At 41.3% G+C, this 27,314-nt stretch overlaps 1 protein-coding gene, 1 non-coding gene and 1 pseudogene across 8 annotated transcripts in view; 1 reads left to right on the top strand and 2 right to left on the bottom strand.

The window, feature by feature from the left end:
* CHD8 (chromodomain helicase DNA binding protein 8) overlaps positions 1 to 27,314 on the bottom strand; it is a 71,733-nt gene that overhangs the window by 7,682 nt on the left and 36,737 nt on the right. For 5 of the 7 annotated variants that reach the window (XM_030803593.1, XM_030803596.1, XM_030803592.1 and 2 more), the window contains 28 exons: positions 22,946 to 23,128; positions 22,795 to 22,863; positions 22,190 to 22,245; positions 21,553 to 21,670; positions 20,154 to 20,237; positions 17,080 to 17,217; positions 15,937 to 16,058; positions 15,545 to 15,788; positions 14,090 to 14,266; positions 12,959 to 13,102; positions 12,447 to 12,702; positions 10,688 to 10,898; positions 10,252 to 10,447; positions 9,571 to 9,738; positions 9,192 to 9,371; positions 8,632 to 8,742; positions 8,104 to 8,300; positions 7,642 to 7,841; positions 7,380 to 7,560; positions 7,210 to 7,299; positions 6,831 to 6,934; positions 4,739 to 4,868; positions 2,724 to 2,799; positions 2,213 to 2,267; positions 1,827 to 2,034; positions 1,186 to 1,394; positions 385 to 1,104; positions 15 to 163 (listed from right to left, as the gene is read on the bottom strand). In XM_030803593.1, coding sequence (XP_030659453.1) covers positions 15 to 163; positions 385 to 1,104; positions 1,186 to 1,394; positions 1,827 to 2,034; positions 2,213 to 2,267; positions 2,724 to 2,799; positions 4,739 to 4,868; positions 6,831 to 6,934; positions 7,210 to 7,299; positions 7,380 to 7,560; positions 7,642 to 7,841; positions 8,104 to 8,300; positions 8,632 to 8,742; positions 9,192 to 9,371; positions 9,571 to 9,738; positions 10,252 to 10,447; positions 10,688 to 10,898; positions 12,447 to 12,702; positions 12,959 to 13,102; positions 14,090 to 14,266; positions 15,545 to 15,788; positions 15,937 to 16,058; positions 17,080 to 17,217; positions 20,154 to 20,237; positions 21,553 to 21,670; positions 22,190 to 22,245; positions 22,795 to 22,863; positions 22,946 to 23,128 — 4,776 coding nt within the window. The remainder of the gene's footprint in view (positions 1 to 14; positions 164 to 384; positions 1,105 to 1,185; positions 1,395 to 1,826; positions 2,035 to 2,212; positions 2,268 to 2,723; positions 2,800 to 4,738; positions 4,869 to 6,830; positions 6,935 to 7,209; positions 7,300 to 7,379; positions 7,561 to 7,641; positions 7,842 to 8,103; positions 8,301 to 8,631; positions 8,743 to 9,191; positions 9,372 to 9,570; positions 9,739 to 10,251; positions 10,448 to 10,687; positions 10,899 to 12,446; positions 12,703 to 12,958; positions 13,103 to 14,089; positions 14,267 to 15,544; positions 15,789 to 15,936; positions 16,059 to 17,079; positions 17,218 to 20,153; positions 20,238 to 21,552; positions 21,671 to 22,189; positions 22,246 to 22,794; positions 22,864 to 22,945; positions 23,129 to 27,314) is intronic. The other 2 variants (XM_030803595.1, XM_030803599.1) reach the window with 1 other exon arrangement.
* On the bottom strand, positions 4,205 to 4,314 carry LOC115832661. The gene has a single exon (XR_004028179.1). It is a non-coding gene; the product is annotated as a small nucleolar RNA U6-53/MBII-28 (small nucleolar RNA).
* Positions 26,903 to 27,243, top strand: LOC100598539 (annotated as a pseudogene).

Here is a 27,314-nt window from a genome sequence, read left to right as displayed (position 1 = left end):
AGGCTGTTTGTTACCTTGGGCCACTCAGAGGCTCTTTGTCTTTCCTGCAGTAGCAGAAGCTCAGGGGTCATTTGTTCTCCATCTTCATTTGGGAATCCATCTTGGGACATAGTGAGGGACAGGAGACTCTCTTCATCATAGAGCTTTGAACGGGACTGGTCAGCTGGTAAGAGATCCCATAGAATGTGTGAGAAAAGATGGAAGAATAATGTCATAAGGTACTGGTATTATATGGGCTTTGAATAAAGGCCCAAAGAATGTCACTCTTTTGACATTTTATCAAATCAAAATCCAAATCTCTCTCAAGAGGATGCATTTAGAAAAGGGAAAGAGAAGAGCGGGGGAAACAGGGAAGAGGGCCAATAGCCTGTCACATGCACTCACTTAGCTTCTCTTCCTTCTCATCCTCACTCTCATCAGTGCTGGAGCTTGAGCTGGATGAGGATGAGGAAGAAGATGATGATGGTGACAGCTTGCTCAAGTCCAGCTCAGAGTCCGAATCATCCTCATCCTCCAGTTTGACTGGTGGAACACTCCGGGAAACCAGAGGGGTAGTATCAGAGGGGGATACTCGCATCTCATAGTCTTGTGGGGTTGGTCGGCTCCTGGCCACCACCTCGTGCTCTAGCTTTAAAGTCAGACACTCCAGACTGGGGACCTGGGTAGCTGTCTCCTCGGGTGACTTTTCAACAGGAGCATCTGGGCGCAGGGGCAATGGTGAGGCAGTGCGTGAGGTATACTGCTGGTGCAGCAGTGGAGTAGAGCAGCGTGACAAGGATGGAGCTGGTGCTCCTGCTTGATGGTTCTGCATATAATTCATACGGGCAGCCAGAAAAGAGAAGTCTGGGTCCTGCATGATGTTGCAGTCTGTTTGGCTCACCCCATGGCGGGCTGCCCCTCTTAGAAGCTCCCCATCATGCCGAACAGGCTCCCACCATTTGGGCAATTCAGGACCAGGAGGCTGACACAATGCCAGCCGATCTTCCAAAAGGGGGTGGCATAAAACTTGTTCCCGTAAGCGCCGAAGCAATTCTATACGGTAGAGAGTCCGCGAGGCTCTCTCCTCAGTGATGGGCTCAATGAACAGATTAGGGTCTGGGGGTTCTGCAAGAGACAGGAGTAGAAGAAATTAACAGAGTTGCTTCTGTTGGCATCCATCCCCACCCACTCTGCAATCCTGCTTACCATCTCCAGCTGCTGGGGGAAGGCGGCATACTTGGCGGCACATGGCCACAAAGCCATGGAAGTACTTGGTAAGGCTTTCATCTGTCTTTTTGTCTAGTCGAGCAAAAGTGCGGAAGCGATCCCAATGGAACTGCATGGTGTCAGGGTCATATTCCACACCAAACGTAGACACCACTCGATAAAAATCAGTTTGTTCACGCCTTGTCCATCTACAAAAGGAAAAGTAGGGCAACAATAATCAGAACACATCAGAAGAACACAAGAAAGCTGGTTATTTTTTAATGTGTTTTAGAATATCTGAAAACACAAAAATTGAAAGTAGACGCAAAAAAAAAAAAAAAAAAAAAAAAAAAGGCCCAGAAGAGGTAGTGAGAGGTACTCTGTAATGAGTAAGAATTACAGAGCCAAGGGGGAAAAAGACACAGGCAAATATCAATGAGAATGTCTACACAGGAGACCTACCTGAGTGTTAATGATTACTGCATACAAGTGAGGTTTTAATTTCTACAGGTTTAACTACCCAAGGCAGAAAAGATGGTCTCTCTGTAGAGAATTCCAAATAAATCCTTCCTGAGATGGCTTTCAGTATAGGGACCATAACTGAAAACACAGATCAGCACAAGTACCCAGCTATATTTTACCGTTGTTGTTTCTCCCGCCGTGCAATTTCTTTCAGCTTGAAGGCTGCTTCACAACGCCGCCTTCGCCGGTCCCCACGTTCCGCAGCCTCTATCTTCATCTGTTCTCTCTTGTAGCTGCGCTGATATGCTGTTACTAGACGCCGAAGCCTAGCTGTTAGGGCAGAGCCCGGAGGCCAGAATAAATGGCCTGGCTGTTGGGTCACCTGGGCTGTGGAAAACAAAGTAGAATGAATAGAAAGTATAGCAAGGGTAGTAGAGGCAATACTAGTATTTTAACCCACCCAAAGGCAAAGCTCTTAGAAATCCCAGGATATGACAGAATTCAGTGAATAATTCCCCAACCCACCACCCCACACAGAATCATACTAGTTGACCTAGAAGTTTACCTTCATCTCCATCAATCACTGAGATCTCCTCATCCATCATCATCAAGGGATCACCCTAGAGAAGGAGATCCACCCAATAGGATGGAGCAGGGAGGGAAAGGGGGGGAAGTTGGCACTCTGAAATCACTTTCTTATGTGTGTCCTTCTATGGCACCAAGGGATCAAGAAAAACTTCTAAAGAAATATATTCCCACAAAAACTTGGAAACAACTAAAAGAACAAGAAAGTAGAACCTGAAAGGTCAGTTCCTATTAATGACTTGAAGATAATAGAAGTCAGGAATTTATTTGTCAAATAATATCCTTCACTGTCCAGCTCCTCCACAAAGTTATGATCTCCCCCGATTGGCATTACAATCCTTTCCATTAATACTTTCTATTCTCAAATGGTATAATTCATTTTCCATTTTGTATTATAAATTAACCAATATATTTCAAAATTCAGAGAACGGTTGAAGACTTAAAACTATTTAGTAATAGAGAAAAGTGAGACTCAAATGAGAATTCCTTACCTCATCATCTTGGTCCTTTGGCGGACCTTGGAGTGGTTTATATTCGGGATCTTCACAATCTTTATCAAAGTCAACCCTAAAATTATGCAGAAGCACAAGAAAATGTTAATAATGTATCTTCTATCACTAAGGGGACCTGGGATGAAGACCTAGCCGCACATATATCCAGCATGAAATAATCTTTATTAGTATTATTTTTGAGACAGGGTCTCATTCTGTCGCCCAGGCTGGAGTGTCATGGCCCTATCACAGCTCACCGTAGCCTCAACCTCCTGGACTCAAGCGATCCTCCTCCCTCAGCCTCCTGAGTAGCTGGGACTACAGGTGTGTGCCACCGTACCTGGCTAATTTTTATATTTTTTGTAGAAGCGGGGTTTTGCCATATTGCCCAGGCTCATCTCAAATTCCTGGGCTCAAATGATTCACAAGCCTTGGCCTCCCAAAGTGCTCGGATTACAGGAGTGAGCCACCGTGCCTGGCCTTATTTTTATTTATATATATATATTTTTTGAGGCAGAGTCTCGCTCTGTAGGCCAGGCTGGATTCCAGTGGCACGATCTCAGCTCATTGCAACCTGTGCCTCCCGGATTCAAGCGATTCTCCTGCCTCAGACTCCTGAGTAGCTGGGATCTACAGGTGCCCACCACCATGCCAGGCTAATTTTTGTATTTTTAGTAGAGATGGGGTTTCACCATGTTGCTCAGGTTGGTCTCAAACTCTTGGGCTCAAGTGATCCCATCCTGGCCTAGTCTTTATTTTATTTATTTATTTATTTCTTTATTGAGATGGAGTCTTGTTCCATCGCCTGGAGTGCAGTAGTGCCATCTCGGCTCACTGCAACTACCCTCTCCTGGGTTCAAGTGTTTCTCCTGCCTCAGCCTCCTGAGTAGCTGGGAGTACAGGCATGCGCCACCACTCCTGGCTAATTTTTTTTGTATTTTTGGTAGAGACGGGGTTTCACCTTTTTTGCCATGCTGGTCTCGAACTGATGACCTTGTCATCCACCCACTGTGGCCTCCCAAAGGGCTGGGATTACAGGCATGAGCCACAGTGCCTGGCCTAGTATTTAATTTCGTGTTTACAGGAATGGCAGGCCAGGTGCAAAACTTTGGGTCAGTCTGGTATAGCATCAAATGGAATAAAAATAATTACAAGAAATTGACAATGTACCATTCATAATTGCTTGAATTTGAAACACTTTGATCAACACAGTTCCTTCTTCTTGACAGGCCTTTTTATTGTGTAATTCTTCCTCCTACCCAACTATTTACTTTTTGTTATTTCATTTGAATGGTTCATGCTTTTTTATTACTTTGTTCTTCTGAGCAGACAGGTGGCATAAACGATTTGCAATGAATAAATAACCCAATTTCCTTTGAGGGTCCTACACTAGGCAAACTGAGGGTGTGATCATCAAAGAGAAATCTCTCAGTCATGATGGAGTGGGGAGGTATTCATTAATTAAGCCAACTGTTTCACATGCCCCTCAGATCTTCATGTGAGAAGTTTTGTTAAACTCACTGGCACCCAAACCAGGGCAACACTGCCCTACCTGGTGGCTCAGTATTAGCATGGCAACTCATCATCGGGACATGTTTTCAGGCAAAATAAGTACCTTTATGTGTCAGGTACCATTGGGAGATGATAAACCAGGGCCGAAAGTGACTAAGGCTCTTCCACAGAAGCAACATATGAGAGCTGCTGGCTGTTATCTTTCAAGAGACCAGTTATCCTCTCAGCTACTGTAGCTGTACAGAAGAGTGTTGTAAACCAAACCAAACAGAACATCAAATAAGCCATTTACAAGTGACATTCATTTTCACCCTCAGATGTATCTTATGGCAACATGTGGTTTATGCAGTTTATGGAGTCCTTTCTGCTGGTCCTATTTTTGCTAAGGATCTATCACTTTTGAGTATAATTACAATTAAGAATCCCATTGGGTTCAGTCAAGGCTAGAGTTATCTCACAGCACAAGTTAGAGTTTTAAAAGAATAAATATTAATGATGCTCACCCTTCTACTATGTCAGAGAAGTTATCCAACACTCGATGTTCTGCTGCAATTGCTTTGTCATCTGGTCGGCCAGCCTTTTCTAGAAAACATAAGGCTGGGTCTGCCCTCATAGTATTATATTTCTCATAGCCTAGAAGAAAAAGGGTCATAGTTGAAGAAAATGAGAGATTTGTTTTGCCTTTATGCTTACTTTATATGCTGCTGGAATAATTAAAATATGCTCTATATTGCTCATAATGGAAAACATAGTTAGAATGTTATCTTTTTTTTTTTTTTTTGAGACGGAGTCTCGCTCTGTTGCCCAGGCTGGAGTACAGTGGCGCAATCTTGGCTCACTGCAAGCTCCGCCTCCCGGGTACACGCCATTCTCCTGCCTCAGCCTCCCCAGCAGCTGGGACTACAGGTGCCTGCCGCCACGCCCGGCTAATTTTTTGTATTTTTAGTAGAGATGGGGTTTCACCATCTTAGCCAGGATGGTCTTGATCTCCTGACCTTGTGATCTGCCCGCCTTGGCCTCCCAAAGTGCTGGTATTACAGGCGTGAGCCACCGCGCCTGGCCCTAGAATGTTATCTTGGACAACTACTGGGTTTATTACTATATTTAACATTTTTATAGCAATTTAGAATCATGAAGAGTTTTTAACTAGTGACTGATAGCCTTAGGCTCCCAAAGTGTTAGGATTCCAGGTGTGAGCCACCATGCCTTGCCTGCAGTTTTATTTATTTATATTTATTTATTTATTTATTTTTTGAGACAGAGTCTCACTCTGTCACCCAGGCTGGAGTGCAGTGGTGCGATCTCGGCTCACTGCAAGCTCTGCCTTCCAGGTTCACGCCATTCTCCTGCCTCAGCCTCCTGAGTAGCTGGGACTACAGATGCCCACCACCACGCCCAGCTAATTTTTTATATTTCTTAGTAGAGCCGGGGTTTCACTGTGTTAGCCAGGATGGTCTTGATCTCCTGATCTGCCCACCTTGGCCACCCAAAGTGCTGGGATTACAGGCATGAGCCACCGCGCCTGGCCCCTGCAGTTTTATTTATCCCATTAAACGTCTCAAAAAAGATGTAGATTAAGTGCCATTACTTTTATTTTATAGAAAAAAAAAGTATTCTTTAAAAAAAAAGACATTCTAATTAACAAATTCACTTGGCTGAAAGTTAACGCTCACTGCTTTTAGTGCCTGGGATTTGGCATTAGGCAAAACTGCTATAAGAGTAAGGAAATATTCTTACCCTCACTGCGTTTTTGTTTTGGCTAGTCAGTCTCCCTTCTTATACTCTATTTTTATTTCACTCAAAAACTGCTGCTCATACCTATATCAGAGTGACTGCTGAACATTTAGACAAATGGGACATGTATGAAAACAGAAGATTTTCAGCTCTTTCTCTTCAGTGAGGCACCCAAGCTGACAGAGAGATGCAGATCTCTGTAAAGACCCTAACAGGCAAAACCATCACCCTTGAGGTCCAGCCGAGTGACACCAGTGAAAATGTCAAAGCCAAGATCCACGACAAGGAGGGCATCCCACCTGACCAGCAGCATCTGATATTTGTGAACAAACAGTTGGAGGATGGCCGCACTCTTTCAGACTATAACATCCAGAAAGAGTCCACCCTGCAGGTGGTGCTTTGCCTCTGAGGTGACATTACTGAGGCTTCCCTCTGCCTACCCGCCCAGAAATACAACTGCGACAAGATGATCTGCTGCAATTGTTATATTAGCACGCATCGAGAGGAAAGTCATATAAATTAAGTGTGATTATTATTAACAATAGTTGGGGTATATTACCTGCCCTAATTCATGGGACCCTAACTTACCATAGCATACAGTGAAGTAACACACTGCTAACAGTGATTAGAGAACAGATGGGAGGCCTCCTACCTTGAGATTTACCTATCCATCTGGCCCTTCTCGAACATCTATTTATAGGAACTAACTGCTCTGCTCTGGATATTTAACTACTTTCCTACTCAAATTTATTGAAGATCAATCAGATAACTCAGTTACTTCTCAGGAGCATTTTGCTAAATGTTCCATCCGGGAACATAAATCTTCAGTAGGAAAGGAGTAGAATAGGAGAAGGTACATACCATGTTTAAAGACTCCAATGAGCAGCGACTTGTCAGCCTCACTGTCCCACCATGTTGTTGGAACCTCCAGTTGATCCACTACTGGGAACCATATGTCAATCTCACTAAAGGTATAAGAGGGCAGAGTCAGCACAGAAATGCAGGAAATTAAAGTGAGAATCCTTGCAAAGGTTATTATAGGTATCTTCCTGTATCCATTAATTTAAATACTCATGCATCTACCCTGTTTCCTCCCACTAGTGTCAAGTATAGGATTAAAGACCTGATATATAGATTTAAATTATCAGGTATCCCAAAGATAGCATAAAATGAAATAAGTAAACCAATCTTTCCTCAAATAAGGGAGGGCATAAATCAAAAAAATACAGCAGAATTTTACCTGGCAATCGCACCCCCTAACACCTTTTCTGCTTGGTCTCCAATAACCTCCTGCCTCAGGTAGTATAGCATTCGTACCCGCAACAGTACCCTAGAAAGGACAGAGGAAGAGCTGGCTCAGTAACAGTGTAGAAGTTTGAGGTGGAAAATGTCTGCTAATTCTATGCTTACTTGTTACACTGATGTTTCAAGTGCTTCTTATAACTTTCATCTTGGAACAAAGTGTCAGGGTTATATTTCCGGATCCAATCTGCCTTATGGATATCAAAAGTGCTTTGTGACTTTACTTTTTTTCCTTTGCGTCCACGAGGCACAGGGATAGATAGACCTGGGAAAGGGGAGACATCAAAGACTTGGATTGAGAAAAACCCTTGGACCTGAAAAGGATTAGATTAACCTATAGAAAAACATATAGTAAAGAGTTGATAATTACCTGAATGATTCTGCAATTCTTTTGTCTTGCCATTTTCAGCTGGGCTAATCAAGTCCCAGATGAAGCCTTTAATATTTTCATCCCCACGGTAGTGTAGAAGACAGTATACGAGAATGGCCCGACAAATGGTCTCCACATCTCGTTCAGTCATACGTCGCTTGAAGCGTCCATGAGATAAAATATCTCGCCATCGTCCCCAACTAAAAAAGAGAAAACTATATTAACATTTTTCTGAGAAATGATAGTCCCCTGCCCCTCAGAATCATGTCTCTGAAAAGGTGTGAAACAAAGATCTTAAAAAACATAGTAACAGAATAAGCAGAACAAACTCCCTCCAAAGCAATTATTTTTTCACATTATCCCTTCTTTGATCATAGCCCCCAATTTGAAAGGCAAACCGAGAGTATCTATCAGGATGGAGATGCACTATGCACTACCTCTAATGGTAAGTTGGAGTCTTACCCATATACTAGGAGATGCTTTTCCACCCGAAAGCAGTCAGTGCGCCCATAGGCATGATGACGGTCATGTCTGCGGGAGCGTGGCCGCTCATCATCCTCACTTTCCAAATCAGAGAATTCCACCAGGTCATCATCTTTCAGAGTGCTAAAGTGGCGCGTTTGTTTTCGTACTCTAGGTGTGTCAATTACCAAATTATTCTATGAAGAGAACAGAAGGAGAAGTAATTCTCTTCCTGATTTGCTCATGGGAAAAGAATAAGACAATTATGGATTACGATAACGTTGGATGTAACATGTGTAGATACGCAGAGATTTTTTTAAATGACATGTAAAATCATCTACAGAAAGCAAAATTATTCAGAAAGCAACTACTTTTCTGGGCCTCCTAGGCAGAAAGTATCCACAACAGCCCTTGTATACAATACACCATCATAAACCACAATTAGCATCAAATAATCAGAGCAGCTGTAAAGACTCCTGAAAGTAGTGTGGTCTTCTGCAATACCTCCTCCCTAAAAGAAGAACTCACCTTGCTGTTGAGCAGATCCATGTCTAGGTCAGCCTTTTTGGCCCACTTTTGCCAAAAGTTGGGGTCATCCAAAGAAATATCTGTCCTGTTTTCAGAAGCAACAAAACTTGCCTAGAGAAAAACAAATGCAGAGGTAAAGCAGACTTTTTTTTTTAAGTGGTGCAAAATCAGCAATTATGTTTTAAAAACATTTTTTTTTTTTTGAGACACAGTCCTGCTCTGTCGCCCGGGCTGGAGTACAGTGGCACGATCTCAGCTCACCACAGCCTCCACCTGCCGGGTTCAAGTGATTCTCCTGCCTCAGTCTCCCGAGTAGCTGGGACTACGGGTGCAAGCCACCACTCCTGGCTAATTTTTTATTTTTGGTAGAGATGAGGTTTCACCATGTTGGGCAGGCTGGGTCTCGAACTCCTGACCTCAAGTGATCTGCCCGCTTCAGCCTCCCAAAGTGCTGGGATTATAGGCATGAGCCACCGTCCCCAGCATAAAAACATAATTAAATCCTAGAGATTCCAGTCTCTATCTGTGTTTTTCTAGCCTCTGGCATAGACAGAACATGCCTTAGCAAAGGTGGAACCTTTTCCTTCAGATTCAATGGTGATGGTTGTAGTTCGTCTTAACAAGATCTGGTCAATGTCCTCTTCACAAAACTTGGAGCCTTCATCATCTTCCTCCATGATGGCTGCATATGCTCCTTTTCTTAAAAGATCTTCAATCTCCTTCTTAGAGAACTGTTGGATCTGTAAAAACCAATAGAAAGATGAAAAGACTATCAAGAGAGTAATATCTAACCGTGCCATAATATTTTAGCTATTATATTTTAAGAAATAATAATTGAGAATCCAAACAACGTAGTCAAATCCCTGTGTACAAATAGCTTTTGTTTCCCTCTATCACAATGACCTACTACAAACTTATCTATAAACTAAGAAGACTCACTCCAGTAATGTTGCCATCCCGACCACTCATGGATTGAAGCACAGCCTTATCCAATCCCAACTTGAGGCTAGCCTTATCAAACATCTCTCTCTCGTAGGAATTACGAGTGATGAGGCGGTACACCTTCACAGCTTTGCTCTGCCCAATTCGATGACATCGTGCCTGGGCCTGGTTTAAAATAAAAATGAAAGGAAAGGAGAAAGATATCATAAAATTAGCAGGGGAAAGGATACAAAATACCAATTTATGATTCTTTCACCTCTGTAGAGCAGCCATGAGATCAACTCAAAACCAAGAGTCAATTTCAAGATGAAATTATCACCCCATCATGTAGACCAGGGGTCAGCAAACTAAAGTCTGCGTGGACATCTGTTTTTATAAATAAAGTTCAATGGGGACACAGGTGGGACCACCCATTCATTTACATATCATCTAAGGCTGTTTTTGCGCTACAGGACTTGGAGGTAAGCAGTTCCAACAGAGACTCGATGGCTCACAAAGCCTAAAACATTTACTATCTTGTCATTTACAGAAAACGTTTGCTGATTCCCTGACCTAACTGCCACCCTCAACTAAGGAAACAATTTCAAACTCTCTGAAAGGTCTTTCTAAAAGATCCTATTCTTGTTGAAAAATCTCCCAAGTTAGGTAGTTATTCCCTAAGACAATGAATTCCTTTACCTGCAGGTCATTTTGTGGATTCCAGTCTGAATCAAAGATGATGCAGGTATCAGCAGCTGTAAGATTAATACCAAGTCCACCAGCCCGAGTACACAGTAAGAAGACAAAGCGGTCTGAGTCAGGCTTGCTGAAGCGGTCAATGGCAGCCTGTCGAAGGTTGCCTCTAACTCGCCCATCAATACGTTCATATAAGTACCTGTATGGGAATCGCAGAAAAAAAATGTAGGTGGCTAAGCAGAAGTGGAGACCAAAACAGCAGGCTAGGATCAATACCAGTACTACCAGATCAAAGCTGGTCAAAAATCCAAGTTGAGAGTGAGAATCTTAAAAACTTCTCTTATTGCAATTGGTCAACTCTAATTAAACCCAGGCCCTCCTACTTTTTGCTGCTTTATGAGGACAGAGTAACCACAGGCTAGGATGACTCTTTTCTTACCTTCTCTGGATTAAATAATCCTCTAGGATGTCTAGGCAGCGTACCATCTGAGAGAAGATCAGAACTTTATGGCCACCAGCTTTAAGCTTTGGAAGCAACTTGTCAATAAGAACCAGTTTGCCAGCTGAACGAACCATGGCCTGCAGGTGAAAGTCATGAGGTATAATATGGCAAGCTTCACGGAATTCTGTTAGGATTTTTTCTTCGGCACCTGCCAAAAGAAAAATCAAATTATGTTGAGATCCAGTGAACCATATTAAGGTTGTAGTCTATTTAACTAAGAAAGCAAACGGAAAATAAATGTAATTTGACTTAAGACCAACATTTCTCACACACAGAATTTCAGCACCAAAAAATCTTAAATCGGCTGGGTACAGTGGCTCATGCCCGTAATCCCAACACTTTGGGAGGCCGAGGCAGGTGGATCACTTGAGGTCAGCAGTTCGAGACCAGTCTGGCCAACATGGTGAAACCCCGTCTCTACTAAAAGTACAAAAATTAGCTAGGTGTGGTGGCGGAGGCCTGTAGTTCCAGCTACTCAGGAGGTTGAGGCAGGAGAATCGCTTGAATTCGGGAGGTGGTGGTTGCAGTGAGCTGAGATCGCGTCACTGCACTCCAGCCTGGGTGACAGAGCGAGACTCCACCTTAAAAAAAAAAAAAAAAAAAAAAAATCAGCCGGGCTCAGTGGTTCACGCCTGTAATCCCAGCACTGTGGGAGGCCAAGGTGGGCAGATCACCTGAGGTCAGAAGTTCAAGACCAGCCTGCCCCATGTGGCGAAACCCTGTCTCTACTAAAAATACAAAAAATTAGCTGGGTGTGGTAGCAGGCGCCTGTAATCCCAGCTACTTGGGAGGCTGAGGCAGGAGAATCGCTTGAACCCGGGAGGCAGAGGTTGCAGTGAGCCGAGATTGCACCACTGTACTCCAGCCTGGGCGACAAGAGTGAAACTCCATCTCAAAAAAAAAAAAAGAAGAAACTTCAATCATCCTCAGATGTGTCATACAAAATATACCAAGTAAGGCAGGCCTATGATAACTGGGTTTAAAAATAAAATGTAAATATGTGGACAAGGACTAAGATAGAACACACCATCAGCACCCAAAAGAGACAGAAACAGCAAAATGGAGTGTCGATGAGGACATTTATCCAAGGAACGGAGTAACCTAAGAGTGTTTTGAGACAGGGCTAGCTTCAAACTCATGGGCTGAAGCGATCCTCCTGCCTCAGCCTCCTAAGTAGCTGGGACTACAGGAACATGCCACTGTGTGGCTAATCTGAGCTCTTATTCATGAAATTCTAAACAGCAAATCCTATTTAATTTTGGAGATTATGTAGGATCAAAGGGGTAGAAAGAACTACAGAAAAACATTCCAAATAAGAATTGTTTTTATTTACTTTATTTGGAGACAGGGTCTCACTCTGTCACCCAGGCTGGAGTGCAGTGGTGTGATCTCAGCTCACTGCAACCTCTGCCTTCTGGGTTCAAGCGATCCTCCAAGCTCAGTCTCCAAAGTAGCTAGAACCACAGATGCCTGCCATCACATCTGGCTAATTTTTGTATTTTTTGTAGAGGTGGGATTTCATCATGTTGCCCAGGCTTAGAATCTCTTTTGTAAAAGGAGAACCATTTCCCATTCCTCAGTCCGCACCCCAAATTAGGTTGGATGAGTCAATGCATCCATTGTCCCCAAGGAGCATCATCCAGAAAGTAAACACGGGTACTACAGAAGTTCAGGTATATAACAAGTATTCCCTCACCATTGATGAGATATGGGTGGTTGCAGCACTTGCGCAACTCCATCATTGTGTTAAGTAGATTAGGCATGTTGGTATGACCTGCCCCTTTGGAAAGGAAGGAGAAATTCTTCTCCAAAATAGCCCGATAGTATTTCTTCTGGATATTAGTTAGCTCTACTTCAATAATAGTTTCCTGTTTGGGTGCCAAATTTTTTTCAACATCCTCTTTGAGTCTTCTCAGCATCATTGGCTTAAGAATGGCCTGTAGTTTTTGAACCTGTGGTCCATTACAGAGAGAAAAATAAATCAGTAAGATGAGGGCAAACATTCTCACATTATGTAGAAACATGGAAGAATTAGAGTTTTCCACTATCTAAGAAATGTATACTTTGGATGATGCCACAAATGATGTAGGCACAAGGTTATAAGGAGTTCAGAAAGGCCCTTGAGATACCCATGACAACAGATGTCTGCCTTGTACAAACTTCATCTTTTTTGTCCTGAGTTAGTACCTCATCAGATAGATTTCCTACCTGTTCCTCTGTCTTGAGATCCCCAAAGTCCTTGAGAAACTCTGATTCTGAGGGAAATTGTGATGGTTCCAAGAAATGAAGCAAGCTAAACAGTTCTTCTACAGTATTTTGCAATGGTGTTCCTGTGAGTAGCACCTTGTGTTCCTAGAAATGGAGGAAACAAAAGAATAAAATTTAAAAACATGAAGGACTTCTGGGGTTTCCTATCAAGTATATAATCTTTAATGTATATAACCTTTAATTTCTTTATCTATAAAATGATGAGAATGGACCAGATCACTGGTCCATTAACTTTTCTTCCATTTCTCCCCTCTTTCGATAAACACAAAGCATTCAAGAAATCCCTCTGACATTAATGTATTGAAATGACAAACATTATAAGCAAATTAAAAAATGAATTCTGATTATGTTTATTCCAGTTACATATGTCTCTCCATATTCAACTCCCCACAGATATCCTAAAATCTGCTGTCCTCTACAGAATGTAACTGAGCTGGATTAAATATGGTCATTAATTTGCTGCTGTTCCTCCTATCAAGGTTCACCCCTAGGCTTGCCTTATTACTTGCAAGAACAAGAATGTAGCAGAAGTGACACTGTGTGAGTTTCAGAGCCTATCTCAAAGGTTGCTGTTTCTACTTTTGCCCTCTTGGAATACTGCTCTGAGACTACCACGCAAAGAAGCCCAATCTGACCTATGGAGGATGAGAGGCCATGTGGAACCCAGGTGCTCCAGATAAAAACCAGCATCAACTGCCAGCTGCAGCAATACTGACTCCAGGCAAGATCATCGTAAGAACCAACTAGCTGAACTCAGCCTAAGTGGTTGAGCTAGAAGATCATGAAAAATATAGTTGTTGTAGGACATTAAGTTTTGGAGTATTTTGTTATGCAATAATAATAGGTAACCAATATAGTTTCCTACCTCCTCTTCTGGTTATCACTAAACTTCCCAATTCTAAAGTGTATGACTTTTACATGACTTTCAGGTTACCATTCCCATAGGTCATCCCCACTGGTCAATACCACGATTCAGACTTTTCTTCTCTGCTAAACTAGGGTTATTTTAATACCGCAAGGAATTAAGGTGAATTCTAGGTGTTTCTGCCCACAAGTCAGTGTGGAACTCACCAGGTCCATGTGCTTGAGACTATCAAGCAGCTTGCAATTACGGTTTTTCAGTCGATGGGCTTCATCAATGATAACACAGCGCCATTCAATTTCACGAAGCTCAGGACAATCTGACAAAATCATCTCAAAAGTGGTGATCAAAGCATCAAACTTGTATGCGCCTGGGATGAGGCGTCCCTAAGCATGAAGGCAGTAAAGTCAGAAAAAACCAAAAATGTACCAAAATGAGGAGCTCTTCTGAATTACTTGTCTATATTAAGGCATGTTTAATAGGCAATACAACCTGCACCACCACCCACCTCCACCGCTGTTTATCTTCCTGAAAAATAGTGCCATATCACTGAATGTAAGATACATTGCTTCCTCAACATATTCAGCTTCTTGGGAAAATGACAGACTCATTGAATGAGAGGCTAGACAATTTTTACTCTGCTGTATGCCTAGCTCATGTATCTCTGCCCTAGATCTTTTGTTGATTAACAATGAAATCCACAACTGCTGGACAATGCTGAACTACACAAGACAATAAAAATGAAAATAGCTAATACAGAACATAATACTGGCTGATGTCTAAAAATTGACAAAAGAATGAAATCACTTTAACAAAATTAAAAGCTACAAAATATGACGAAAAGATTTGATTTGGTAGAAATAAAAAAAGAAAACTAATAGTAGAAAAACAATAAAATTCATGTTAATACACGATGGATAATTCCAATTTTGTTTTCAAATTTACATGGAAAAAGGAACGCATCTTTTTTTTTCTTTTTTTGAGACACAGTCTTGCTCTGTCGCCCATGGAGTGCAGTGTGACGATCTCGGCTCACTGCAGCCTTTGCCTCCTGGTTTCAAGCGATTCTCCTGCCTCAGCCTCCTGAGTAGCTGGGATTACAGGTGCCCACCACCACACCTGGCTAATTTTTATATCTTTAGTAGAGATGGGGTTTCACCATGTTGGCCAGGCTGGTCTAGAACTCCCAACCTCAGGTAATAAGCCCACCTCGCCTCCCATAGTGCTAGGATTACAGGCATGAGCCACCATGCCTGACCATTTAGAAAAAGAAACTGATCTTGATGAAAATTTCAGTAGACCAAAAAGAGGAAAAGAAAGAAACTCACCACCACACGGAATAAGTGGCTAAAGGAATTTAATTTCTGTAAAATACTGTGATTAAAATTCATTGATGCTGACAAAATTCTACTTAAAATGTGTATGTTCATAAATAAAATCAGAACTTCTACTGGATCAAATGTCTTACTAGGTAAAAAAAAATAGCAAAGTCAAAAAAATGCCCTGCACACTGCTATATAAAAATGCCTTAAACCATAAGCATTTTTGCATAGGCATATTGAAGACTTTCAATAAAAGTCTTCTATTCATATATAGCCCCTAAAATACCAGGTACCTTGGCCGACTTTCTCTAAGCCATAGTATTCCCAAGACATACAACTCACCCGTGAATCTTTGCAGTACATTTCATACTGTTGAATCATCTGCCTGCTGGCCAGACTGCCATGGTACACAATAGTGTTCATTTCTGTCCATGTATTAAATTCTCGCTCCCAGTTAGTAATTGTGGACAATGGGGCAATGACCAAGAAGGGACCATGGATGCCCACATTATATACTTCCTGCAAGAAGGCAATGGACTGAATAGTTTTGCCCAATCCCATCTCATCAGCCAGGATGCAGTTCTGCCTGCAGATTCACCATGGGAAAAAAAAATGTTAAAAGATACTATCTTTAAAAAAAATAGAGTATGTAGGAAGAAATTGTTTCAATAGAAAACAAATAAAAATAATCCCAGAACTAAGCTTACATCTTATGGGCCCATTCTTTCCTTTACCTGTTATACCAATTAAAGAGCAGCCAATTGACCCCTTCCAACTGATATTCCCGTAGCTGATTTCTGTTTTTATATTCATGTGATAGCTCCAATTTCTTCCAGGCACTTGCCTGTGGACGATTCTAAAAAACAAGACGTTTGAATAAATGGAGTGGAGACATTACCAAAAGGGAAGACTTACTAGGTAAGTTCTAATAGTTAAAATCAATTCAAACCAACACTGTTTGGATTAAAACATGTCAAATATATTTAAATTCATGAGTTCATAACGTTACTTTACGGGTCCATAATGATCACAAATGGCTGACAACATCACAAAACACAACCTGATGGAAGTACACACCACCATCTATGAAGCAGTTACTGGCTTCCCTCTCTCATCTGATCATCACTGTAGAACAGTGATGTCTAATAGAGCTTTCTACAATGTTAAAAAACAAAAAACAAACAAAAAAAACATGGCTAGTGACTACTGTATTAGACAGCACAGCTCTAAAATGTTTTATTGGACAGTGTTGCTCTAAACCTAAGTATTCATGTGAAATATCAGGGACAGAGAACATGTAAAAAAGTACCAAGGGTAATCAGCAAACTTCAGCCTATGGAAAATCCTACAAAACAAATCACCTGATTTCTTCATGAGAAAATTAGAAGGAGAGGAGGAGATTAAGGGGGAGCTTAAAAGAAACTTGAGACATATTAACTGATGGCAATATATGGACCTTACTGAGAACCAAATTTAAATGATTTAACAAAAATTAGAAGACAATCAGGGAAATGTATGCAATGATTGGTACCAATGACTTGATGATATTAAAGAATGATTAAATTTTTTAGGTGTAATAACGGTATTATTTCTTTTAGGCAAAAACACTGTAATATTTACAGATGAAATAAATGAATCTGGGATTTGATTTAAAATAACCTGGGAAACAGGAATTAATGGGTAGGAAAATATATGACACAAGACTGGATATGTACTGATAATTGTTACGTGGGTGATGGGTACATTATACCATTTCTTCGATTTTTATATGTTTGAAATTTCCATAATAAAAAGCTAAAACAACAAAAAATTCCATAGGGGAAAAAATTTAATCATTTCTTATGTAGGCCTTTATACTCTAATGCATATGTACTTACCACCCTTTTGAGCTCTGGGTGCCTTGACTGAATCCGTTTAAATTCTCGAATCTTGCCCTCATCAACATCTTCTTTTAGCTCCCATGTGCTATCCTCATAGGGCAGAGAGCACCATTTCACCAGGTAGTAAATAACGGGCTAGGAGAGAAGAAACCAAAGCCTTAAGAAACTGATTCTGTGTTCTCTGCTCCGGTTAAAGAATAAAAATTTGATTGTAAGATCAGATCACAAAGTATCAGTACCTAGAAGCTGTTGAAAAAGTCAGGCCAAATGCACCAACCAAAAGTTCACCTTCTGATGCACTATATGGCTTTGATCATTCTTCAAAGCAATTTATAAGAATCTCTTCTAAAAGGAAAATTTCTACCCACTAGTTTCTAGAACACTAAGCACTAAAACATGCTCATCAACTAAACAGATGAAAAAAAAAGACTAATCTTTTCCTATACCATGTTGAAATTAAAAGATAATGTTTCTGTGCCATACTATTCTCCTGGAGCCAAATTTGACACAGTGGCAGCTAGGCTACCTTTAGGATGAAGACTATCAGCTTATACTGGCTTCTGGGCCCCTAGAGCTCATTGCAGATGCACCTCAAGAGCACTTATATGATGATAAAGAAATGTCCTTGTGAGCGCCAGGAAGCTAGGAGCTAACAAGAGGTTATCACCAAAAAGAGGTACTAAGAGTAAAGAAGGAAGAGAAAATGCTAAAAAGTTCAACTACAGTAAGTACTAGTTTATGTAGGTATTCCACTGAAAGTGAAGGGGCAGTGACCAATGGTAAATGGCTCCTATTTTCACTAATAAACATGATCACTGCACTTACTGCATCTCCATTTTTGGCTTATGAAGTATAAAGCAAGGATTAGATTGGGCCTAGTGTAATCAACAAGAATCTCTAATTATCAATTCATGGAAAACTTAAAATAGCCAACAAAATATGTGAAAGTGCTTCAACGTAGTCACAGATCTCGAATCTCTGGAATTGATCCAGCTGCTTGCTCTTTTACCTTTTTCTTTATCATAGTAACTCAGGTCACTCTCCATATAAAGCCATTTGTCCAGGTCACACATTTCCAGCATAATATCTATTGTAATATTTATTTCCACCATTAGGTAATATAAAATGGATGACAAACTTATTTTGCAGAGGGGTGGAAAATGGGTATATAGAACAGTATTAGCCAATACTGGGAGCATAAATTATAGTATTAGAGTATGAAAACATTATCATCTGTCATGTCATTTGCAAGACATTCCAAAGGGGCCTAACTAAAGGCCAATTGCTTTTAGAAGGGTAGATATGATAAAAAGCATAAGACTGTCAAGGTTGGAAAGGCTGAGATCCTGAAAAATGATGAGAATTTAAGAGTAGCTAACAACCTGCCCTAAAACCCGGCCCATTCTCCACTCATCTCACACAAACAAACACGCAATACTACCACCCCAACTTCAAAAGCAGAATATGTTATGTGAAGCATGCTTGTTAGGATTTAAAGACAATGAATTATACTGGGTCCTGGATGTCTAAGATTCTGAGTCTCTGAGTGAACCTGAAGACTTATAAAGTAGAATAAACTTCGGAATTTTATAGAGGAAAGAATTTAACTCAGAGGTCCTGTTAGAATGATGTACGGGAGGATCAAGTCACTTGAAAAAGTCATGAAAAAGCCCTGCTCACCCACTGAACACTAACATCTTAAAAAGGTTCTGCTGTTCTCTACTGGTCACTGTATAAAGTGTCAGATGTGATAAAAATTTTCTTTATGATCCTGCTAAGCTAAACCAAAAAGTGCTACTGGAAGTAAAAATAAAGTGACAAATTCTAAGAAAATGATGGTTTATAGCCTAAAAAAATTAGAAGTAAATTTAAAAGAAAGCTGAATTCCCTGCTGGCTAAGACATAGATGACCATTTGAAAATGAAAAAGGTGCCAGGCATAGGTGGCTCACGCCCATAATCCCAGCAGTTTGGGGGGCCGAGGCAGGGAGATCACCTGAGGTCAGGAGTTCGAGACCAGCCTGGCCAACATGAGGAAACCCCGTCTGTACTAAAAATATAAAAACTAGCCGGGCATGATGGCACACGCTTGCAGTCCCAGCTACTCAGGAGGCTGAGGCATGAGAATTGCTTGAATCTGGGAGGTGGAGGTTGCAATGAGCCAAGATCACACCATTGCACCCCAACCTGGGTGACAGAGTGAAGATGGTCTCAAAAAAAAAAAAAACAAACAAACAAAATACAAAACAAAAAGAAAAGAGAGAAAAATAAACTAATTAAAATACAGATTCAAATGTAGATCTGCTTTTTTGTTTGTTTTTTTGAGACAGAGTCTCACTCTGTTGCCCAGGATGGAGTGCAATGGCGTGATCTTGGCTCTCCACAACTTCTGCCTCCCGGGTTCAAGTGATTCTCCTGCGTCAGCCTCCCGAGTAGCTGGGACGACAGGCGTGTGCCACCACACCTGGCTAATTTTTGTATTTTTAGTAGAGATGGGGTTTCACTATGTTGGCCAAGCTGGTCTCAAACTCCCGACCTTGTGATCTGCCCACCTCAGCCTCCCAAAGTGCTGGGATTACAGGTGTGGGCCACCGCGCCTGGCCAGCAGATCTGTTTTAATGACAAATGAAGAGACATTTAAGTAATGGTGAGTTCAGGAAGTAGCCCATTCTCAAGAACATGATTTGTAGAAAGCTAGGAGTGAGCCTGTAGAAGTATTTTTATATTCATAAATTTAGGAATTTGTGAAGTATCCCTTTCCCCTGCCCAACACCCCACCTCTAACTGTATGTCAAGAGTCTCCCATTTAAAATATGAGGAAAAATGAGACCAAGATGAATGACTTTTCAGTACTTAGCTTCTACATGTTTGACTTTACAGAAATCTTGCCTTTTAGCATCTCTCCCTACTCCCTTACCTCCCATTATCTTTCAAAGGATTCCACAGAAAAATCTAGAAATACCTTTTCAGTCCAAGGGATTTTGCATCCATACCCGAAAAATAAAGGATTGGCAAACCCACCAGCAGAAATCTAAGAGGATGTTCACGTTACTCCATGCCTCACCAACTCACCTCCCCATTGTCCTTGTCAATACTGTGAGACTCATCCAATATCCTATCCACCTCTACGTAGTCTGGATTAAAGGGCTCTTCATCCTAGATGAGTTATGAAACCAAACAATAAGACCAAAAGATCACTGTCCAGTAAGCCCACCTTTAGCAGAGAATCCTAGTTCAAAATTTTTAAAGAAATTAGAAGCTATCCAATGGGCGTTCTCCTTTTTCGTAACAACAAATCCTATGAATTTACCAGGGTCTATACCTGACTTCTCACCTGCTACCAGTGAGTGTCTCTTTCTAACAGAGGTCCTTCTCTCCATATATGCTCTGGTGTTCATTGCTTCTTGTATTCTTAGGAATCCCTCTACTGAGTCATTGCCATAAATACACGTATATGTTCCACATTTCACATTTTCAAATAAGACCTCTTTTGATTCTACATCTCCCGCAACTATTTTTCTACTCTGCTTTACACCTAAACCTTTTTTTTTTTTTTTTTGAGATAGAGCCTTGCTCTGTCATCCAGGCTGGAGTGCAGTAGTGCGATCTTGGCTCACTGCAACCTCCACCTCCTAGGTTCAAGTGATTCTCCTGCTTCAGCCTCCCGAGTAGCTGGGATTACAGGCGTCTGCCACTACGCCCGGCTAATTTTTGTATTTTTAGTAGAGACGGGGTTTCACTGTGTTGGCCATGCTAGTCTCAAACTCCTGACCTCTTGAGGTCAGGAGATCACTTGTGATCTGCCTGCCTTGGCCTCCTGAAGTGCTGGGATTACAAGCATGAGCCACTGCGCCCAGCCCCATACCTACACTTTTTCAAGGGTTTAAACACATGCTATTTCCATTCCTTCATCTCTTTCACTTGTCCATCCATTCCACTTTTTCTTCTACTTGCAACATACAACCAAAACTACTCTTATCAAGGATGAACGCCGCAAATATAACAGGCATATTTCTTCACTCATCTTGCTCCAGTGTTTAGGAGTAAACCTGGATATTGGAAATTAAAGCTCCTTTATCCCTATTTCTAATCCACTGGATTAGAAATTTGAGAAAATAAATGGTCTCTCTTAATAATAGGTCTACAGAAACCATCAATAGCTAAAGAAAGACAGAGGAAAAAGAATGTCTCAAGTGGACCAGCAGTCAGTGTATCACCAGTTTTGAAAATACTTCATGTGCATTGAGGAAATCAATTTCAAAATACCCTATAACTAATAAATGAACCATATTTAAACCTAAGAAAACAACACAAGGGCAGTTAAGTAAGGGAAGTCAATGACCAAAATTAAAAGTTTACACCCACATATACAAACCAATTACAAGTATTTTGAAGAATCAGCCAAGGCTGACAACCCCAGTAATTTGTGCTTCTATGAAAAAAATGGCAGGCAATACCTATTCCTAATTACCTCATGGAAGAAGTGTCTCATCTGAGCCATTTTGGTTTTGAAGCGCTTTAATTTTTGATGTATCCTCTTATCCTTCTCTAGTTGGGAGATAGTAGCCCATTCACAATGCAGATAGGAGCTAAGGGGGATGGAAAAATCCAGTCATGGTGCAAGTAAAAGAAGGTGGCAGGCTACTGTCTGAAATTTTGGGATTAGTCAGAAGCAGACATAACAAATACAGGCTTAAATTGGGAGACAGTCTCTTAGGTCAGTGCTTCTGAAACTCTAATTTGTATACAAACCACCTGGTATGGGATGTGCTTGAAAGCCCACATTTCTAAAAAGCACCCAAGTAATGCTAATTCTGCTGATCCATGGGCCATATTTTGAGTAGCAAGATCTTAGTGCTAAACTAAGGTAAAGAGAATCACAAGACATTTTATCAGGAACCACCCTCACCCCACTTACCTACAAGGAAATAATAAGAGTCATGTCAATTCCTGAATTTCTCTCTGAATAGCCATTTTTCCCCATTAAAAACAGCAATCCGGGATACAAGACTATAAAAAAGGGACACATTCCAACCCAGGATACCCAGGAGAACTTTTTACCACACTGTGGAATTTGGGGTGACAAGCTTTTTGCACAGATCACGTACTAGTTCTTGTACTTGACAAAGAATTCTTCTGCTTCAGTATATTGTCCAGAAGGGAGCTAAGAAAAAAGAAATAAATTAGTCACTAGTCCCTGATTCGTAAAAGAATGAACTTTTTAATTTTAACCACACATTGCAGAACTTCATACCAATAATCTGAATACATTAATAACTCAGAGATTAAGGAACTAGTCTGATACTTCAATAATAGAGGCCTGATAGCTGGAAAAAGTAAGCCTTTACCCACTCTAAACAGATAAGTAAAAGAAGCACCAGTAAAGCAGTTTCTGTTTTCTAGCTAACTTTCCTCCATCATCTCTCACAACTACACCCTAGCAATATATCTGACATCCAAAGGTGCTCATTAAATAAAGCCTGTGAACATAGCATTATGGGTTAATATTAAGATGGAGAAAAGCCAGGCGCAGTGGTGCACAATGGTAGTCTCAGATACTCAGGAGGCTGAGGCAGAAGAATAGCTCAAGCCCAGAAGTTCATAGTGTGCTACGATCATATCTATGAATAGCCACTGCACTTCAGCCTGGGTAACATAGTGAGACTCTATTTCAAAAATAAAAAATAAAATAATAATAATAAAAAGCCCTCACCTCCTTCTTCACAATCCGCATAGAAAGCACTTTGTCTACAATGGCTGCATCTTCTTCACTGGGATTCTCCTGCAGCAAAAGATGCAGTCAGTCAACAGATGATTGTGACCAGCAAGGCAATCCTCTGAAATCACTTGAGTTTACAGCTTACCACAAAGAACTGCATGGAAGGCAAAGTCTCGCCATCTGGTTCTTGCACTGGTTCAGGGAGGATAGGCTCAGGTTTTATTGGACCAGTTACATCCACCTCTTCTTCTTCTTCATCGTCTGTGATCTTTATATCCAGGTCCTCTGTATATTTTTTTCGCTTAACTTGGCGGTTTGAGCGTCTCTTCTGTAGAGCAAAAAGTAGTTAGAGTGACTAGTTAGGTCTCTCACAGAGAAGACTTTTAAAATTATTTGCTCATGGTCATATACTTAGATTTTACTCCAAAATTTTCATGAAAAATCAGACCAAAAGATGATAAGGAGATTATTTGCCAAACAATGTGATTATGCTATGTATTGACCATATATCAATTTGCTTAACTGCTTTATGAAAGGCCAAGAATCCACTGAGAAAAACCTGTCCACTAGTGGCAAGAAGCTCTGGGAAATCAAAACTGGATTCTCAGGCTGCAGGTGCAATATAATTCACACTAGAAGCAACCCGTTAGTGCAAAAATGCAAGAATATTTTGTTTCCATTTTTTGCTTTTTTGTCTTAGTTCTAAAGGTTTTTTTGTTTTAATAAACAGAATCTACTGTATGTACTATTCTGCCACTTACTTTTTTACTTAATGATATTTCCCGGAAATGTTTTCCATATACATTTTTGATTTACCTTATTCTTTCAAGTGGCTGAATTAAACATTTTCTAATTAAATAATTTAAGTAATACTTTCAGCTCATGATAAAAAACTGGGAAGGAGGCTTGGTACAGTGGCTAATGCCTGTAATACCAGCACTGTGGGAGGCTGAGGCAGGCAGATCACCTGAGGTCGGGAGTTTGAGACCAGCCTGGCCAACATGGTGAAACCCTGTCTCTGCTAAAAATACAAAAACTAGCCGGGCCTTATTTTTCAATTATGATTATCTCTCTGGAAAACCTCAAAGGATCAAATGAAAGAACTACTGAAACTAGTAAACTTGAATGGTATAAAACTAATTTTTAAAAAATCAATAGCATTTCTACATATAATCAACCAGAAAATATAATAAAAGATCCCATTTATGAAAACACAAAGATTAATTATCTACAAAACTAAATTGGCTGGGAGTGGTGACTCACACCTGTAATCCTAGCACTTTGGGAGGCCGAGGCAGGTGGATCACCTGAGGTCAAGAGTTTGAGACCAGCCTGGTCAACATGGTGAAACTCTGCTAAAAATACAAAAATTAGCCGGGCCTGGTGGCGGATGCCTGTAGTCCTAGCTACTCAAGAGGCTGAGGCAGGAGAATCGCTTGAACCCGGGGGGTGGAGGTTGTAGTGAGCAAACTTCATTGGTATAAAATTAATTTTATACCAATACAAATATAATTTTATATTTAAAAATGTTATATTTTTGTTTTACCCAACAGACTGGCAAAACCCAGCAAGTTTGTTCAAAATATTTTTAAGTAAGAATTCATACATTTTTGGTGAGAGTACACATAGGCACAACTTCCATGAAGAAAAATTTGGCAACACCCTTTGACCTATCAATTCCACTTCAAAGATACTAACCTATGAATTTGCATATGTGCACAAATCTCTGGAGCATTACTTGTGGGAGTAGGAGACCAGAAAAAACCTAAAGGCCCATCAACAGGGGATTGGTTCAATAAATTACGCTATAGCCTTAAAACTGAATCATACTATAGAACTATTAAAAAAGAGTGCAGGCTGGGTGCAGTGGCTCACATCTGTAATCATAGCACTTTGGGAGACTGAGGTGGGAGGATCACTAGAGCCCAGGCGTTCAAGACCAGCCTGGGCAACATAGTGAGACCCTGTCTCTATTTTATAAAAAATATAAAAGTAGCCGGGCACTGTGGCTCACGCCTGTAATCCCAGCACGAGGTCAGGAGATCGAGACCATCCTGGCTAACAAGGTGAAACCCCGTCTCTACTAAAAATACAAAAATTAGCTGGGCGTGGTGGCAGGCGCCTGTAGTCCCAGCTACTTGGGAGGCTGAGGCAGGAGAATGGCGTGAACCCGGGAGGCGGAGCTTGCAGTGAGCCGAGATCGTGCCACTGCACTCCAGCCTGGGAGACAGAGTGAGACTCTGTCTCAAAAAAAAAAAAAAATATATATATATATATGTGTATATATATATATGTGTGTGTATATATATGTGTGTATATATATATGTGTATATATATGTGTATATATATATGTGTGTATATATATATATACACACACACATACATACATACATAAAAAAGAATGGGGTAGATATATAATACCAAATGTTGAAGATGTGTATCAACTGGAACTCTATTGGTGAAGTATAAAATGACATAATCACTTTAGAAAACAGATTTCTACAAAGTCACGTTTATATATTCATAAAGTCAAATATTACTGAAGAAAAAAATAAACTACTCATTTATTTAGCATGGATGAATTATCAGAAACATTATGCCTTTCTCATTGATGTGTGGGCAGAAGAAAAAGAACAACAAAAAATTATACTGAAAGAAGTGAGACCCAAAAGTACATACTGTATGATACTACTTAAAGTTCAAGGCCGGGCACAGTGGATCACACCTGTAATCCCAGCACTTTGGAAGGCCAAGGCGGGCAGATCATTCGAGGTCAGGAGTTCGAGACCAGCCTGCCCAACATGGTGAAACACTGTCTCTACTAAAAATACAAAAAAATGAGATGGGCATGATGGTGTGCACCTGTAATCCCAGCTACTCGGGAGGCTGAGGCACGAGGATCACTTGAATGCAGGAGGTGGAGGTTGCATTGAGCCAAGATCACACCACTGCACTCTAGCCTGGGTGAGAGTGAGACCCTGCCTCAAAAAATAAAACAGCCAGGCGCAGTGGCCCATGTCTGTAATCCCAGCACTTTGGGAGGCCAAGGCAGGCGTATCACGAGGTCAGGAGATCGAGACCATCCTGGCTAACACGGTGAAACCCCGTCTCTACTAAAAATATAAAAAAATTAGCTGGGCGTGGTGGCAGGCGCCTGTAGTCCTAGCTACTCGGAAGGCTGAGGCAAGAGAATGGCATGAACCCAGGAGGCGGAGCTTGCAGTGAGCCGAGATCGCGCCACTGCACTCCAGTCCAGCCTGGGCGACAGAGGAAGACTCCGTCTCAAAAAATAAATAAATAAATAGATAAATAAATAAATAAATAAATAAAGTTTAAAAATAGGCTAAGTTAATCTATGGTAAGAGAGAGCAGAACAGCAGTTAGTTGCCTATGCCCTGGAGTGAGGAACTGGACTGACTACAAGGGAGTACAGGGGAACTTACTGGGGTGATGGAAACATTTTCTTCACTTGGTGAAGTAACTTGGATACATTTGTCAAAACTATACAAATAACATTTGTGCATATTTTATGATATGTATATTCTACTTCATTTTAAAAGGTCTGGGAGGATATATAAACTAAATTATTTCTAGAGAGTATTTCTAGAAGATACTTTCTACTTTTTACTTTATATATTTCTGGATGACTTGATTTTTATCACATCCATCATACAGTATTCTTAAAATGACCTTTTTTAAAAAAAAATTTAGGAAACACTTTAAACAAGTACTTAGATTTGCTTTAAAATAATCCAGGGTGGGCCAGGAGCGGTGGCTCATGTCTGTAATCCTAGCACTTTGGGAGGCCGAGGTGGGAGGACTGCCTGAGCTCAGGAGTTCAAGACCAGCCTGAGCAACATGGTGAAACCCCGTCTCTACTAAAAATATAAAAAAATCACCCGGGCGTGGCAGCACGTGCCTGTAGTCTCAGCTACTCCGGAGGCTGAGGCAGGAGACTTGCTGGAACCCGGGAGGCAGAGGTTGCAGTGAGCTGACATCGCGCCACTGCACTCCAGCCTGGGCAAGAGAGCGAGACTCTGTCTCCAAAAATAAAAAAAAAAAAAAAAAAAAAAATAATCCTGGGTGCCGTGCACTGGAGACCATGTCTGGGGACAGCAGCTGCAGCCAGACCCTGAGCCGGGCCATCCTTGCCACTCGCTGGGTGGTGCTGGGCAAAGGCATGCAGCTACAGCACAACCCCCCAGGGGCACAGTCTTCAGCGCCACCCCGGGAGGTACCAGGATCATCTACGACTAGAAATTCCTGGAGTGTCGGAACTCACCCATGACCAAAACACCCCCGAGGGATCTGCCCACCATTCCTGGGGTCACCAGTCCTGCCAGTGATGAGCCCCCAAAAGAAGCCAGCCAGAGCCACCTGTGCAATGGCCCAGAAGGTAAGTGGGCGGGCCGTGAGGAATCACAAGTTGAGATGGACATTTAAAGGACCAGCCATCAGATTGTGCATTGCCTGTGGGCTCCTCCAGGCCTTTCTGGGAGGAATCACACCAGCCA

Source organism: Nomascus leucogenys, chromosome 22a (genome assembly GCF_006542625.1).
Source record: "Nomascus leucogenys isolate Asia chromosome 22a, Asia_NLE_v1, whole genome shotgun sequence".
NCBI lineage: Eukaryota > Metazoa > Chordata > Mammalia > Primates > Hylobatidae > Nomascus > Nomascus leucogenys.
Note: the sequence above shows the minus strand (reverse complement) of the source record. Positions and strands in the feature narration are given on the sequence as shown.